The 16,110-nt window shown below is 33.3% G+C and overlaps 1 protein-coding gene across 4 annotated transcripts in view; it reads left to right on the forward strand.

Moving 5' to 3' along the window:
* The window catches only part of cno (adherens junction formation factor afadin), a 362,819-nt gene extending 347,717 nt beyond the window's left edge, over positions 1 to 15,102 (forward strand). For 3 of the 4 annotated variants that reach the window (XM_085952800.1, XM_085952801.1, XM_085952803.1), the window contains 13 exons: positions 375 to 537; positions 802 to 927; positions 1,949 to 2,222; positions 2,659 to 2,940; positions 4,225 to 4,400; positions 4,997 to 5,102; positions 5,456 to 5,570; positions 6,612 to 6,745; positions 7,382 to 7,558; positions 9,006 to 9,215; positions 9,785 to 10,621; positions 12,081 to 12,184; positions 14,769 to 15,102. In XM_085952800.1, coding sequence (XP_085808926.1) covers positions 375 to 537; positions 802 to 927; positions 1,949 to 2,222; positions 2,659 to 2,940; positions 4,225 to 4,400; positions 4,997 to 5,102; positions 5,456 to 5,570; positions 6,612 to 6,745; positions 7,382 to 7,558; positions 9,006 to 9,215; positions 9,785 to 10,621; positions 12,081 to 12,184; positions 14,769 to 14,955 — 2,891 coding nt within the window. In that variant the 3' untranslated portion in view covers positions 14,956 to 15,102. The remainder of the gene's footprint in view (positions 1 to 374; positions 538 to 801; positions 928 to 1,948; positions 2,223 to 2,658; positions 2,941 to 4,224; positions 4,401 to 4,996; positions 5,103 to 5,455; positions 5,571 to 6,611; positions 6,746 to 7,381; positions 7,559 to 9,005; positions 9,216 to 9,784; positions 10,622 to 12,080; positions 12,185 to 14,768) is intronic. The other variant, XM_085952802.1, reaches the window with a different exon arrangement.
* The last annotated feature ends 1,008 nt before the right edge of the window (positions 15,103 to 16,110 follow it).

The raw sequence follows: 16,110 nt of genomic DNA on the forward strand, positions 1-16,110 counted from the left end.
CACGAAAATATGCGTTGACTCATACGCTGTCCCTTGTGGGACTGGCCTAACAGTCACATTAGAATTAATACTAATAATGTATGAATCGTATGTCCATTCTTAATTTTAGTTACATTTAGCTTCACATATTATGGTTCATTTAGCTTAATACGTTAATATGCCCCTTTTAGAATTAAGACATTTTACAGGAATATCTAACATTGTGTTTTTATACATTATGTCTACATGTACTAAAGTCTACACTCTTGCTTTACACAATCTATTTTTTTTTTTAATTTCGTCGCATTTTTTTATTATGATAATGCATACCTATGAAATTAAAATATTAGTCGCAAAATATCAAAGAACATTGATTAATGTAGTCAATTTGGCAGGGCTAAGAAGAATGTCGGAAAGAGATCTTCCATCGAAGTTGGAACAAGAACAGAGTTCAGCTGGAGGTCATATTCCTAACAGTACCGTTAAGTCATCCAAGAGTGTGCCTGCTCTTCATGAGCACACCAAACAGCACGAGGTCTTCAATCCTGGATATTCACGGTAGGAAAACACTATACTACTACTTGTCAAATATTACACAAAATATCTAATAAGATCTAATTTGTACAGTGTTTATAACATGTTTATAATCTTTGACTAACATGTTGTTATCTCTGAGAGCTTATCTTTTTTTCTATTTATCAAAATCATCACCAATTGCTTTATTCGATGACTAACTTTATTTCTAGAATCCAAATCTGATATTTATGACAGGAACTTTGAACTGCCAATAATCATTATTCATTAATGTTTTGATTTCTTTAGGACGTCTTCAAACAATAGTATCCCTGCAATGCCTGGCTTGAAAGGAAAACCACCGCACCATCAAGCCGACCAAAACAGTTTCTATCAAAATCTTAGTGTCTACAGAAACACTGGCTTAGGAGACAGGTAAATAAATTTTATTTGATTCCTTATTTTAATTTGTTGTTTTTAGTACCTTCGGTGAAGTATTGGTAGTGTTCGTCCGTAAAACTGTGGGACACAGGTTCAAATCTGGCGTCTGCCATATAAGTCTGTGTTGATATAACCTGCGCCGTACGGGGGCCAATATGCCCCGCTTAACCGGACTATCATTATTTAGCATATTTAGATTAACAATCACAAAAATCTCATATTTCATAAATATGTATGTATGTGTAAACAACATTTTAAAGTTTAAATGCACCAACATACAGAATATTAATTTTTTATGTGGCTACCATATCATCCATACAAAAACATTGTAGAATCGCCGACAAGTGTTTTAATACTAAAAATTCATTGGACTCTCTCGTTATCAGTATGAAAATATTCCTATTATACTACGTTTATATTAGCTCGTATTCTTGTTTGTCCAGTACAAATTTTTTCTTGTTTGTCCAAGATTTGTATTGGACGATTGAAGATTTTTTACTTATTTCCCGACTAGCTAGACATTTGAAACTTTTAGAATATATCAGAACATGATTACAATGCATTCTTTTAATACTTTTAACCATCTTTAAGCAGAATTGAATTCATTTTCAGTTAATTCTGTTTTGTATGGAAAGTTATTTTTTCAGAAAAAATTTGTATTATTCATACTATTATTGGTTGCTAAGGGGGTACTAGCAACTAAATTATTAATATATACGTGCTTTACTATGGAAATCAATATGAAATGTCAAAATGACATTTCAGTATTCTATATTAAATTTATTCAGTATTTCTATCAAGTACAAAAAAAAGTATTTGTTAATACATATAATTGTCAAGTTTATATGATTCAACAGAAAATTTAAAAACGTGGTATATAAAAAGTTCTTTTTATCTTGTAATTATTTCCAATGTATTTTAATTGTATTGCTGGTATTGAAGTAATGTAGCATCTTTTTGTAATAATTTTTATATAATATAACGCATTCTGTAATGTCGATTGATTTTTTTCTAGGTCTTCTGCGTTGCGTAATTCACAAAATGCTCTTCAACTGCAAGGGCAGTCGCAGCAGATGAAGGCAAATGCGATAGCGGAAGGGCAGGGGCAGGGTCCTCCCAATCAAAGCGGCAGCGATCGCCTGTCTCTGTCGAGTGCAAATCAGCGACCGCAGTCAGCGTATTACGGAAATCAGCCTGCACATTCTCCAGGGCAAGGGACCAACGGAATGAGGACGGCTCAGAGTACAAAAGACTTAGCTTATGCTTCCGAAACCCAGGGCAACCATCAGGTATGTATTTATAATATATAAGATTTTATACACTTCTATTCTAACTAGACTATTAGGACTTAGACTAGACATTATAAGAGGTAGGGGGGCCCGCTTTAGGATGTGGGGGCCATGTAGACCATAGACAATACATGTTTTTACCCATTTTATTGTTTTTAGCCTGTATGATAATTTTCAATGCTCCGTAATACTTTTTAGTACATCTTGTAGTAGTAGTAGTTCGATCTACAAGACTGCATTTCCAGTTTTAAAAAATGTGACAACAATATTATGTTCTTCACCTGTACCCTTAAATTTTATCATCGTTTCTTTTCATTAGAATGATTGACATACTCACCAGCTTTCAGAATTTAGTGAAAACCAAGTCAAGACTTTTCTACGTAACTGTTATACAATAAAGATTAAAATAATAACCTTGTTTATCTTGTTATTGCAGGTTCGAGGCGGATATCCTAGCATGCCTAATGTAAACCAGGGTTACAGTACGCATAATCCCAATCAGCAGTACGGTCAAATGCAGGGCGCGTATTCAACCAATCAGCTGCAGACAAACACTTACAATCGTCCACCGATGTCGCCCATGAACCCAAATCAATACAACAGCCAGGCAGTTGGGAATGGTCAATATGGGAATCAGACTCAGTTTGCCAATCAAGGGCAGGGTCCTAATCAGTATCACAGCCAGAATCTTGGCAATAATCAGTACAGCAACCAGCAGGTTTGTATCTCAATGTCAATATATTTTTTCATTTCAATCTAAAATTATTGTGCATTGTGGCTGTCAATTTGTGTATTTCTATTTTTTTTTCTCGTCGTTTCTGGCTCGTTGAGGAGTCCATTTTCAGGAGATTATGTAGTTTAATGTATGAATGCTAACGCTGTTCTAAAACGCTCCTTAGAGATTCTGATTTGGTTGAGCAACAATAACATATTTTTTAGTTTGGCTAATTTTGTCAGTTGATTCCTAACCTCAAGCAGAACGTTTGTAAAACCAAAAATTTGGTGTTGCACTAGCAGGAGTGTCGATTATTATTGTAAGAAAATAAAAAATGTGGCCTAAAAATAACTAAAGTTTGGCAGTTAGATGGTTTGAGCATCCAATGTCACCCAATATCATCCAACAGAATTAGGTCACCCGTTACTTCTACAAATATCCTAATACTTACCAAGTTGGCAAAACAGCCAACGAAATCAGAACTCCTAGAGAGACATATATATTTAATACCAGAAAATTATGTAGTACTAGTTTTCGGAACGGTAAAATTTTGTGAATCAGTTTCACTGATGATTTTTTAAATATTTTTTGTATGCGGAGTTGAAATGATGTGTACCTACGAATAAAAAAAGAAGGAATGAGCATAATGTACAAATCATGGCAATTGGAAAGGCTGGAAAATATGGCCGACATTGCGTGATACACAAATATAAAATATATAAAATTACAAACACATACAAAGTTTATACGCACACGTACAGACCACATGATATTTGTTTATGCTAAATCGTCACTTTCCAAAATGGTGAATTTGGTTGCCCGTTTTTATACTGCGATGTATCAGTATGTTCCTTCCTATCTTTTTTTATTCGTTGGTGTGTACACTCTGGCTAATGTTCGGTGCTCAGTGGGTCTATTCTATACTTATCGAACACTAAATTGATAAATAGTATCAAACTTAGGGTAGGTTTGTATCAAAATATTAGCACTTATTGTAACAATTACACGAAGCCGGTTTTTATTGTTGCAATAAGTGCGATATTTTAACAGCAGCAAGATAGGTGCTGTTAAAATATAGCACTTATTGCAACAATAAAAACCGGCTTCGTGTAATTGTTACAATAAGTGCTAATATTTTAATACAAACCTACCCTAAGTTTGATAATATTTTTCACTTTATCACTTTAGCGGTCGATAAGCATAGAATAGACCCACTGGTTGCCATAAATATTGCATCCTGCAGTTTACAGATGGCAATGATTGTAATGTATAAATTTAAATGTTTAGCAGGTTGTTGGCGGGACACTGAATCAATACAGCGGGCAGATGGCCGGAAGCAGCCCCAACCTCCGTGGTCAGGCAAAGCTCGCTGAGATGTCTGAAGAAGTGACGCGAAGGCAGCAGAGAGGTCCTCTCAGTCCCCATGGAGATCCAAACCTAATGTCACCAATGCAGCAAAACAGGTTAGAACATTGCAAAAATACATCTGCCAAGAGTTAGGTCCACATGTCGATTTACAATATTATACTAGGATGTATCTATGCATATTGACCCTTTACAATATTTACACCGGTATCCGGGATTTTTTTTACATTGTTATGTTACTATGTATTTCAATCAAGAGTATTCTGGTGTGAATTTATAAAAATGCAATTCTTTGGGGCCGCATTTGGTGAAGTACATTTTGCTACCCATATTGTGATATAACATGATACAATATCAATCCTTATGAGATGAAACTTAATCCATTTGGTATGGAATTTAGTTTTTGTGATAGAGCATCCTCAGTTTATTTATAAAATTCAAGTTTATTTATAAATAAATATTTGTCATCAGACAACATGGAAATTTTTGTTATACAATTATATTGTTTTTCACCTAGTTAACACTTAGTTTTTATTTTTGATTTGCATGAAAATCAATAATATTATATTCAAAATCCCATCTAATATGTGTCAGAATTTTGGCTATCGTGTGATGTTATTTCTACATGTTAACGTGATATCGAAAGCTTTAAATGGTGTAAACATTTATTAATGATTTATATTTTTAATGTCAGGTTCCAATATGGATCGGATGCGTACAACAATAATAATGGGCCAATGTCTCCGAATACGCCGATGACTCCGAATAAACCTCAGCCCCCAGTTGCACCTAAACCTCAGGTAAATCTATTTTTATTAGTAAGAAACGGACATGTGAAACTAAGCCATGTCACATGATTTAAATTAGTATAATATGTGCAGTGATTTTAATACAATTATTCCACAAGTATTCTTCCATAAATATCACTATATTTCCATTAATTTTTGAGAATAATACTTTCTATGTAGGCATGAAAAATTTACTTTATTCTCTTTGATAATACAGTCAAACTTGGTATTACGAGGAAGATGGGACCGACTGAATTTGCTCACTATAAGCATTACTCGTTATATCAGAGAATAGGTATTTTTAAATGAGCGGTCACAATAAACATAGATGTAGAATCATTCTAATAATATAGTGTTATTTACAGGGCATGAAACGAGGTGTATCTGGCGAGATGATTTCTCAAGACATTGTTGAAGGACCTCCATTACCTCCTACTGCTACTCATCCGCTTTACCATCATTCCAATGCAAACGATGAAGGTACATAAATCATTTTCTTCTGCATTCTTATTAGGTACATATATTTTTATATAAATCATATATTTGACCAAAGTGTTTTGACTGATAAAGATAGAGATTATCAACATGACAGTGATTCCATTACATGTTAATATTTTCGTGCTGGCAGCACTGAATACCTTGTAATAAAAATGATGATCTTTTGACATTCCTGTTTTGGTTACTTACTTTCATACTGTTTCATATTTATGATTTTAAGTGACTGTTCATCCATCTAATGATGGTTCGTTGTATAAAATAACTTTTTGGCAAAGAATTTGGACTATAAATAGAAGGAGCTTTATACGTTATTTCCGTTGACATTTCAAATTATTTGGAATTAAGTTGGTAAACTCCACAAATATTAACATCGCTCAGTTGGTATTCCAATGGCTGCCATTTTTAATGTTCATTCTGATTGCTTACTCGATTGCAGTTATAAACGGTTTTACAGAAATTTTACCAGATTTTCAGCTAAATAATAATGTCGAAGTGTAGTATTGTTAGCTGCGTGACGGATTGTCGTTTTACACGCCCTACAAATTGGCAAATAAATGTCATAGCAGTACTGTGAAGTTCTCTGAAATGCGAAACTTGTAGCTAATTTAATGACAGTGGACCAGTGGTTCTCTTTTTATCTCAATTTCATCCATTTAAGCTGCTCCATCTCTATAGAAGAAGGTTTTTTTTCAACATCTTTGCTTTCAGGCCTGTGACACTAATGTAAGGTGTTTCTATCCCAGTGTGGCCTTTGGAAATCAATCTAAGATCATGTATGTTAACCTTGTTACATGTATACCTGTAATGCAAAATAACCAACAGGTAATTCAGTCATTAATCTTAACAGCTCAATAATCAGTTTTACTTTGATAAGCTTCATAAAAGACAGTTTTTCTTCAACGTCTTTGAAGTTGACACATTATTAAATTTATCGTCTCTTTATTAAGAATTCCAAAAACCTGGATATCATTTGTTCTTAATAAAGTATTAAATTTTTGTATTTTTTTTTTTAAATTTATTTAGATGGCAATTATCTGCCGGGTTCAGCAGAGCCTTCACCTGCAGGCTATTATGGAACACAGAGAGGGGGTCAAGCCCAGCAAACTTCAGGACAGTCACTTCCGCCCAATCCTTGGGAGAGAGAAGAGAGAGAAAAGGTAATGCTTATTTCATTGGAAACTATTTTTCTTATCAATATCTTATTTCAACACTAAATATTAGGTAATTAAACATGTGGTTTTTGTAATGTGTATTTGAACCAGAGCAAAGACCCGAGTTAAGCCAGTGGTTTTCTTATGGTGTCTCACAGCTCTTAGTTTCACAACACCCGAGTGTGTTCATTGTATAATCCGAATCAGATGTTTGATGTTTTTGCTCTGTGACATTCTATATTTTTTAGCTATTACGGATTTCGAATAAGAATACACACATTGGAAAAATCAAAAGGACACTGGTTAAAATATAGGACTATCCTCTAAATCCTCCACAGGGAAGAGCAGTTTACATTTTATTATAACCCGAAGAAAAGAACTACTGAAGCATACGAATCTATCATTGTGATTATGCATCAACTCACTGAATTAAGTTTGTGGTAACATCCTCCGGCACCCCTGGTAATTTCTCCCAGTACCCCACAGCACCGTGATGCACACTTTGAATACCACTGGATTAAGTGAATAGCTAACCGACCACCATCCCTTGTTAAGAACCTTCTAATATTATAACCTCCACTATACGCCTGATAATTGGTTAAAGAAAGCTGCCTGTTTATGATAATTTGTGATGTGTTTCAGGAATTGGAGGCACGAAGGCTGGCGGCTCGAGTGTGGCGGGACAAACAGATAAGTGCTCTGCAAGGAATCGGAGAAGACCGACGAACTCCTCAGCAGGAGCAGCAACTGAGAGCGCTCACCCTCGAGAGGGACTTCCAGCGGAGAGCCCAGCAGGCCCAAACTGAAGATGATGACAAGGTAACTTATTTCTGCCTTCACACGCAATAAAATTAGCTATCCAATCTTGTTTTCAGTTGCAAATCATTCAGCAACGCAATCACTCACTAATGATTTATGTAGCAGTTACGTTTCACTTTTTATTTCGTCCTGATATTGATGCATTTTTGTTGTTTTTTTATCTAGCAATATAATCTAGAATAACTGTTTGATTGACTTTTTATGACCACGCATAACAACATAAATAACATCATTCGAATTTGACACATTATTAGAATTTTGAATACACCAGACTCGTTACTAAACAGATTGTTTAAGAGCTGTACAGATGAAATTATATTATCTACTTTTGAGCATTCAGAACATAGTACTGACTACTTGACACATTGATATTGGAAAGTATGTAACGGGTGTTTTTTTTTGCTCAGCTATATAGAACTTACAAAAGGGTCAACTGTCAAACCGACCTGTGATACTGTATGATCAGTTTAGTCTGGCAAATCCATCACGGATAGAGTCACGCTTAAACAATGAACGCTAACAAATTATCGAAATTTACTTTGAAAATTAGTCATCGACACGCGCAACATAGTTAAGGCTCATTTTTGGTTTAACGAGTTTGTTAATAAGCAAAATTGCCACATATGGAGCGAGACCAATCCAGAAGAGACCCTACAGACTCCATTACATCCTAAAAATGAGGCCAGGGATCGTTACCAGTCCATGATCAATGATTTTTTTAAAAATTCGGATGGCATTGATCCAAACGAGATGTGGTTTCAACAGGATGGCACTACGTGCCATACGGCGACCACAACCATTGACTTATTGAAATCAAAATTTGACGATTAGCTGATAGTAATGGACCTGTCAATTGGTTTCCAAGGTCGTGCAATTTGACACTTCTGAATTATTTCCTGTAGGGCTACGCGAAGTCACTGGTTTATGCTGATAAACCAGCAACAATTGACGGCTTGGAAGCCAACATTGTTAATGTTATTCGTGATATACAGCCAGCAGTGCTCGAAAGAATTGCCCAAATAGTTCCAGAATGTGTTTCGTCAAGAACACTGCCGTGGTGGCCATATGCCTGAAACCATTATCAAAAAATGTTAATCAGATCTTTCTATTAAAACAAATAATTGTGTTATTTTGTACAATTTTAAGTTCTATCAGGCTTAAAAAAAACAGTCTTTAAATATGGAGATAATTCTTCATAATGTAGTGCTTATCAATTAATTCCACCTATTATTAAAGATCAGATATTTAATACGCCAGTATATAAATCCATATGTAATATCTATAAAACCTTTACACCGTATTGCAAGCTAGAATGCTGAGACTGGCTTTCATTTGTAGTAAAGTTTCATTGAGACCCGTTCATTTCATCCATTACCACCGTTTTGTAGAAGTATTTGAGTATGGCCCGTTAGTAGAAGCTGGACTTGAAGTTACCTGTGTTTTTTAGGAAACGGAAAGGCCACCCGTGGTGCCCCCTCACGGTGGCCTCTTGCGAGTTGCTACTAACAACGGCAACGCTAACAATAATAACAATGGCCAGGCCGCTCAAGGGATCAATCCCGCTCAGGATTTGAATCTTGTGCCCGTTGCTAGCAACATTGTGAGCAGCATACAACCCATTTGTGTCGCTACTAGCAACACTAACGGTTCCGAACAGGTAATTTAAAGTCATGTCAATTTAATGTTGCTTATTTTTTTTAAATTACATTCGCCTAAATGTTGTAGTCGTTCTGGTTTTGTATATTTTAAATGCACTGATATCACTAGAAGTATAGGATATTATATCTGTAATCAATGCTTAGTGTATTAATTAGCTTATAAGACTCGTAAATCATGTATTGCTGATTGTGGATTGCAAAAGGTTATTAAATTTTCATATAATTTTACTTCGACAATTCTAATTACTTAATTAATTATCAATTGTCATTTGATTGAATTTACGAGGCTTACAAGTGAAATTGGAATGAACGTTTTAAAATGCCATGCTTATTCATTTTCATTAATTATTCATTTCTTAATTTTTATTTTTAAAACGAGTTACTATAGATTTTATTAAAAATTTATGTTTTTGAACAAATTGAGCAATCGAATATTAAATTATTTCACCATTGGAACTGTGCTTTCCGTATTTTGTTGTCAAATGAGACCTAAATAAAAATATTTGAGTTGTACGAAATCGGTTAATCGGAAAGTGCGGTTGTGGATTATGTTAATCGAATGTTTCAGACGCAAGATCCTTCCCAGCAGCAGCAGAACGAAAATAGAAATCCGAATCAACTGCCGCCGCCTCCGCCTGTTCAGCCTAAATCGATTCTCAAATCGAACCTGCGGCTGGATAACCTCAATTCAAATTCTCCGCAATCGCCCAGCAAGACGCACAAGAACGCCAGCTTCTCCGCGAACCTTACACCGCAGAGTCTCAAGTTCGACAACAATCCCAAAATCGATCAGAAATATGATGTCAACAACTCCAAATATGACCACAATGTTAACAACAAATATGATACGAATGTGTCATCAAAATATGACAACAGCCAACCGAAATACCCTGAACAGATGAATCCCATCAGTGGAAAATATGAACAGCACCTCTCGTACAATATAAATAATACTTTAAGCAATCAAAACCTGTCTAAATACGATCCGAATCTGTCCAATAATGCTGTTCTGTCTCCGAATACGTTGTCGCAAAATTTATCGAACATGAACATTAATGCCAACTTAAGTTACAGTCGTCTCGATAATGCCGACGCAAGGCAGTCTTATGACAATCAGATTTATAATCAGCAGAACTCTGGGTTCGTGGCGGCCCCCCCACCGCCGGAGAGAGGCTCCTCTTTTGCCGTAATGTCTCAAGCGCAGGCGCTGCGATCCAACGTTTCCACCTCTAGTCAGATGTCGCTCGTCAATCAGAATTCTAATCAGCCCACCAATCAGGCGCTCAGTATGAAAGATAAGCGAGTCAGTTTCCACGATAACGACCAACAGAATAATATGTCTATCGCCGCTAATGCCATTGATAGCCGAGAACTCGAGATGGAACCTATCAGAGAAGATCCCGATGTAAGTTTTGATAATTATTTTTTTAATATAAGGTATTATTGATTCCTCTATTGAAACTCTTATCTAATCATCTAAGCAGAAGACTCCTGCCACATTATTTGCTGTATAAATATTCAACTTATATCAGCTATACTCAAAACCAGGGGTGTCGAACCTGCGGCCCTTTGACTGAATCCAAATTTTACAAAAAAATCCTTTTTTTTTATAGAACTTTTTATTTATTAGGTATAAAAATTGTTAGATTATTTTTATATCATTTTAGTGCGTTTTTACATATAAATGTATAAGATAATAAAATCCCGTCGAGTATCAAAGGAGTGAATGCGCAAGCATCGGGATAAAGAGCATTTAAGGTCACAATTGACAGCTGAAACTGCGGACCAAAATATTGCTGCAGCAAAATATTCCAATGCTTTCCAAGAAAAGACAGAACCCAGTCATTAAAAGCTGTCAAATTAATAAATAGTTTACATTCATTTTAAATATTTACTATATCCGTGTAAACATATGTAAATATATTGTAATGTATGTAAGTATACATTTTAAAGGGTAAACCCGGAAAAAAATGATTTTCATTGTTATCATTTATGTACAAAATAATGTACACTTATCCCTTGATTTACTTTTACGCGGTCGAGAAAAAGCAAAAAAAACGCATTTTTTTTTCAAAATCATTTGGAACCTATCTACCACGTAAATTGAGAGATGACTTTTATTTTTATACATGTTTCTCAAATGCGGCCTTATTTGATTTAAGATAAATGAATGCTGCCTTCCGACAGGGAAAGGGTCGTCACCCCTGCTCAAAACCGTTGAAATGAAGGACAATATCTCAGTAAATCTAACTATCAAACAAAATATCAATTTGTTCTTATAAAATAAATCAGATACTACGTAACATTTATTTTTTTGTTACATACCATTTTTATGTTTATATGAAAATGCTATTTTTACTATAATTTTACATCTGCATGTTTACTGTGTAGTTAGGATATTTTTTGTCATCTGCATATTGCCACTTAAAAAAATTTTTGCTTGTGTGTGCTATAAGTATTTTTTTTTATGATTGTGGTAAATTACCAGTGTTCTAGAAAGTTTACAAATGACACTATATCAGTTAATGTTTTATGAAGCTACTATATTGAAGAAATCAATGAAAATAATGTTAAAATTGAATAATCTGTTTTTCATGGCAATTCTTGCATTCACAAAGATAGCAAGGAAATATGCGACCTACAGCTTAAGCTTTAACTCAGACAATTGTCTGACAATGACTTTTTATTGATTAAAAGTAAGGTTGTCAAATACTACATACACATTACCAATTAATTAAAAAAAAAAAAAACCTTTTCAATTGGATTGGATTCAGTTAATTTTTGACAAATCGTGACTCCGACTTCACAGCCCTGAAAATAGTGACTTGAATAAGCTTATATTAATTTTCATTATCGTTTTGCAGAGATTTATCACGGAGGCTGAGATGATGCTGCAGAGCCCGACCACTCCAACCGGGACTAACGTCACTCACACTCCTGGTGTGATTGGTGCCCAAGAAGTGTACAGGTAACAATACAATCAATAGCCAATCTAAAAATACAAAAAAAGCATCTCGCCTGCTATTATTTAAATATAAAAATTATCTACCATAGTAGTTATTGTATACATGTCAATAATTTTTACCTTATTCTTAAAACAATATCATATGAAATTTATAATAGACCTGGATTAAATTTCTTTGAGTGGTCTTTACTGCTGTTTGCACACTTTTATGTAAACAAGACTTATAAAGATAAAAAAATAATCGTGATACTGTATTTTTTATCATATATTATCAATATATAGTTATTTACTACGTATTAGCCAATACCGAATGTACCTAATGATTAGATATCATCGCTCGATACTGCATAATAAAATGACTATATTGACTTAAGAAATAGGTAAATAATATTATCAATTTGTTGATATTCTATAACAAGTGCCGAATGTATGGCACATGTGCCACGTTCAGAACGTGTAGGAATTCTTTTGGAACATGAGAGAAACCAAGACATTGGCGCTTAAAAGATCCTGACAAATTTGGAAATTCATTTGAGTTGTGATGCAATTTTCATTTTTGAAAAGAAGCTCTCGACTGAACTAAGAGGGAAGATTATTTTCTTTATGTCACGCCACTCATTGTTCCAAATATTTTTAGTACCTAACCATAAAAAACTTCGCCACTCCTGTCTCATAACGTCATAGGTGTACTATCATAGGTAGGGAATCCAATCCCGAGCCAAATTTTTGATCCCGGGATTTCGGGATTCCCGGTATTGGCATTTTTTCAATAGTTAATATAAAATTTTTATATATCCAAAAAAAATTGATAAAATCGGTCAAAAATAAATCTAGTATAATTAAATTTATACTATTTAAGATATTTATTGTAAATATTGTGCACGTTCAATCTTGGAAATACATAGGTTTAATGGAGTAAATAATATTGTAATATAAATAATAATGTGAGAGTAAAACAGTTTTATTTATTTATGAAAAGATATCAAATCAAGTTCAATTAAAATAACAAATAACTTATTGTGTTGACAATGAATACAATATAAAAAAATAAAGATTTAAGTAATTAAAAAATTATTCTGAATAATAAGCCCGAAGTAATACCAAAGCATGAAGTGTTAGTTTTAGTTTTTTCTGATGTTACGATTGCGTAAGGCAGCAAAAAATGGTTATTTATTATCCGGTGATTAATAATCTAAGGGTGATTCCCCCTGTGACCAATGGGTCTCCAGAATAACATTTTCTGGTAGAAACGTCTAACTTAATGTTTCTTGATTTATTTATTCTATTTCTCAATAATTCATATCACGGATGTTACCAGAATCGTACATATTATGTGGAATTTTTAATTTATGTTAAACTATTTAAACTAGTTAATATAAAACTGTTGTCAAAACATATGAGATCATGGTGGAATCACTTTGTTCAAAGTGTGAAGCATTGTTTTTTCCAATCTTTCTCATTTTTATTAATTTATGAAAAAATAAAATGAATTGGCAACACATGGGTAACAAATCAAACTTCACCCAAACTCAGTTTATTTCTAATGTAGTTATACGTTATTAAAAGTATTTTTTCTGTTATATTTTTGTTTTTATTTTATTTTCCATAAAAATTGATATAAAAAATCAATCCCGAATGTTTCCGGATTATGTTTACCAATAAAATGCAATTTTTTTGTAGTACTTATTCCACTTTTAATCAATAGATTAGGACCGGTTTCGTCCGCCTGTCCCGGTCCTAATCTTTGATTGAAGGTGGAATAAGTACTACAAAAAAATTGCATTTTATTAAATAAAAACAACAATACAATGCAGTTCCACCATGAATTGACAGTTCACAAAATAAAAGAAATATGTTTACCAATCCCGGGATTCATAGGTATCGAAAATAGTTCGGGATCCCGGGATTGGAATCCCTAATCATAGGTCTTGTAATATTTTTGATGTAATATTTTTTTATCATCCTTGCGGTGGGATTGATATCTTATAGATACAAAAAAACGTGACGATAAAATAAATACTTTATCTGCAGAACTTTGCCCCCTTGTATTTTTATTTTTAGGCCACGCAGTCAATTAATATTTCTTTCTCAGGATGTGAATGATCTTTTGATTTATTTATTTTTATACCATGTCCGATCCTAAGAATATTATATGGACTTCCACATAGCGGAGGTTGTATAAATTAGATTTTTGTTTTTATGAGAAATAGTTGTTGGCCACTTGCTCAACTCATTGGATTCATATTCTGGGTCCAAACACACATCAAAAAACAATATGGGATTTGTTTTGCCAGGCCCAGGATCTAAACCAGGGGCCCGAAACATAGGTTAACACGTTAACCACTCAACTATTCTGGGCTATCACTATCATTTTTGATAATTTTGATGACGTACCTGACATAAATTGACATTTTTTTAAGTTTTCCTCACAGTTTAATGTCAATATTATATATCTCATTGTATAATTCTGTTAAATAATATTTCACTGGCTTCCGAACCAGACTAGATTTGCAAATTTTCCCGTAGAACAATTCTATCTTTGATTGATATGTAATTTTATGTTTATGGATTGTATTCTTTTCTGTAGGGACCCTCGTCAAAGACGTTTGGCAGAGCAGCAGAGAGCGCAAGAGGCCGGTAACACCCCCATTCCCGAGAAGCTCTCCTTCAAAGAAAAAATGAAGATGTTTGCGCTGGAGTCTGGCGAAAGTAACACGCCCAAGGACAAAGTTAAAATATCAAGAGCACAGAGGGATATAGATGCCGTTCATTGAAAAGATTCTTTTAATATCGTTAATAAGTTCATGAACAAAACAGACTCTGAACGAATGGACTATTTTGAATTTAAACGGCATTAAATGTCATCGATTTCAGTGAACACAAAATGTGAATTTATTAATGTTATTAGTATTATAATTTATATTTAAAAATTTATGAGCTTTTTATTTTATAATATACCAATGACTTTCAGTTTGTGCGATGACTGTTTTCTTTTGTTAGAAAAATTTATTATTGTATTCTTTTTTTTTATATTATTAAAGGTATATTATTGTATACACCTGTTTCTGATGATTGATAAAATTTCTTCAGTGGCAGATTGAAAATTTATTAAATTTGTCATTTGTTAGTTGGTAAGTAAAAAATAATTCTTAAGGGTAACGTGTAAATAAAAAAATTGTCTGATGAAGACGAAGGCAACTAATGATATTTTCATCTTTGGTTATTAATAATTTGTTTATATTCTTTAAGTTCACAATTGTAAAGAACACGTAATGAATTCAATTACAAAGAAAATTTATATTATAAAAACCTATGTTTTATTTGTAATACAATGTAAGAAAATGCCATTACTCTTATTAACACAAGTGTCTCCAATCACTCTTTCTCTACCAATGAATTTTCTACCGCTTGTCGTGAAATTATTGTATTTTATTAATTTGACTATGCAATCAATATTGTGTCGAAAAGTTACTAGACAAATTTACCTTTACACTTTCATAATATTTATTCGCATCATTTGTTTAATGATTTCGATGTCTTGCGACATCAAAATGCAAACACAAATATGATGAATTGTGTAAAAAAATATTTGTAGAAATAACAATGTTTTTCTACTCTTGCAAATGAACAAATAAGTTATACATATTTATTTAAAAAAAATACTTTGTAATTAGGACACCCACAATAAAATTATGTTTACTTATCTGTACTTTTTATTACCTACGTTTTACGTATGACGTTAAGGTCTACATTTAAAATAAGCGTTTTTCCAATGGTTTAATAATCATTACTTTAATATTTTTTATTAAGAAATAACGTATTATTCTTCATATCATCTTATATTTATATTATAATTATGTACAAAGGACTTACAAAATAATGCGGAAATTTATAACAAAATTATAAGTCATTAAAAATACATATTTATG

This window comes from Rhyacophila brunnea, unplaced genomic scaffold (assembly GCF_057557595.1).
Source record: "Rhyacophila brunnea isolate RB1 unplaced genomic scaffold, BYU_Rbru_1.0 scaffold_3, whole genome shotgun sequence".
NCBI lineage: Eukaryota > Metazoa > Arthropoda > Insecta > Trichoptera > Rhyacophilidae > Rhyacophila > Rhyacophila brunnea.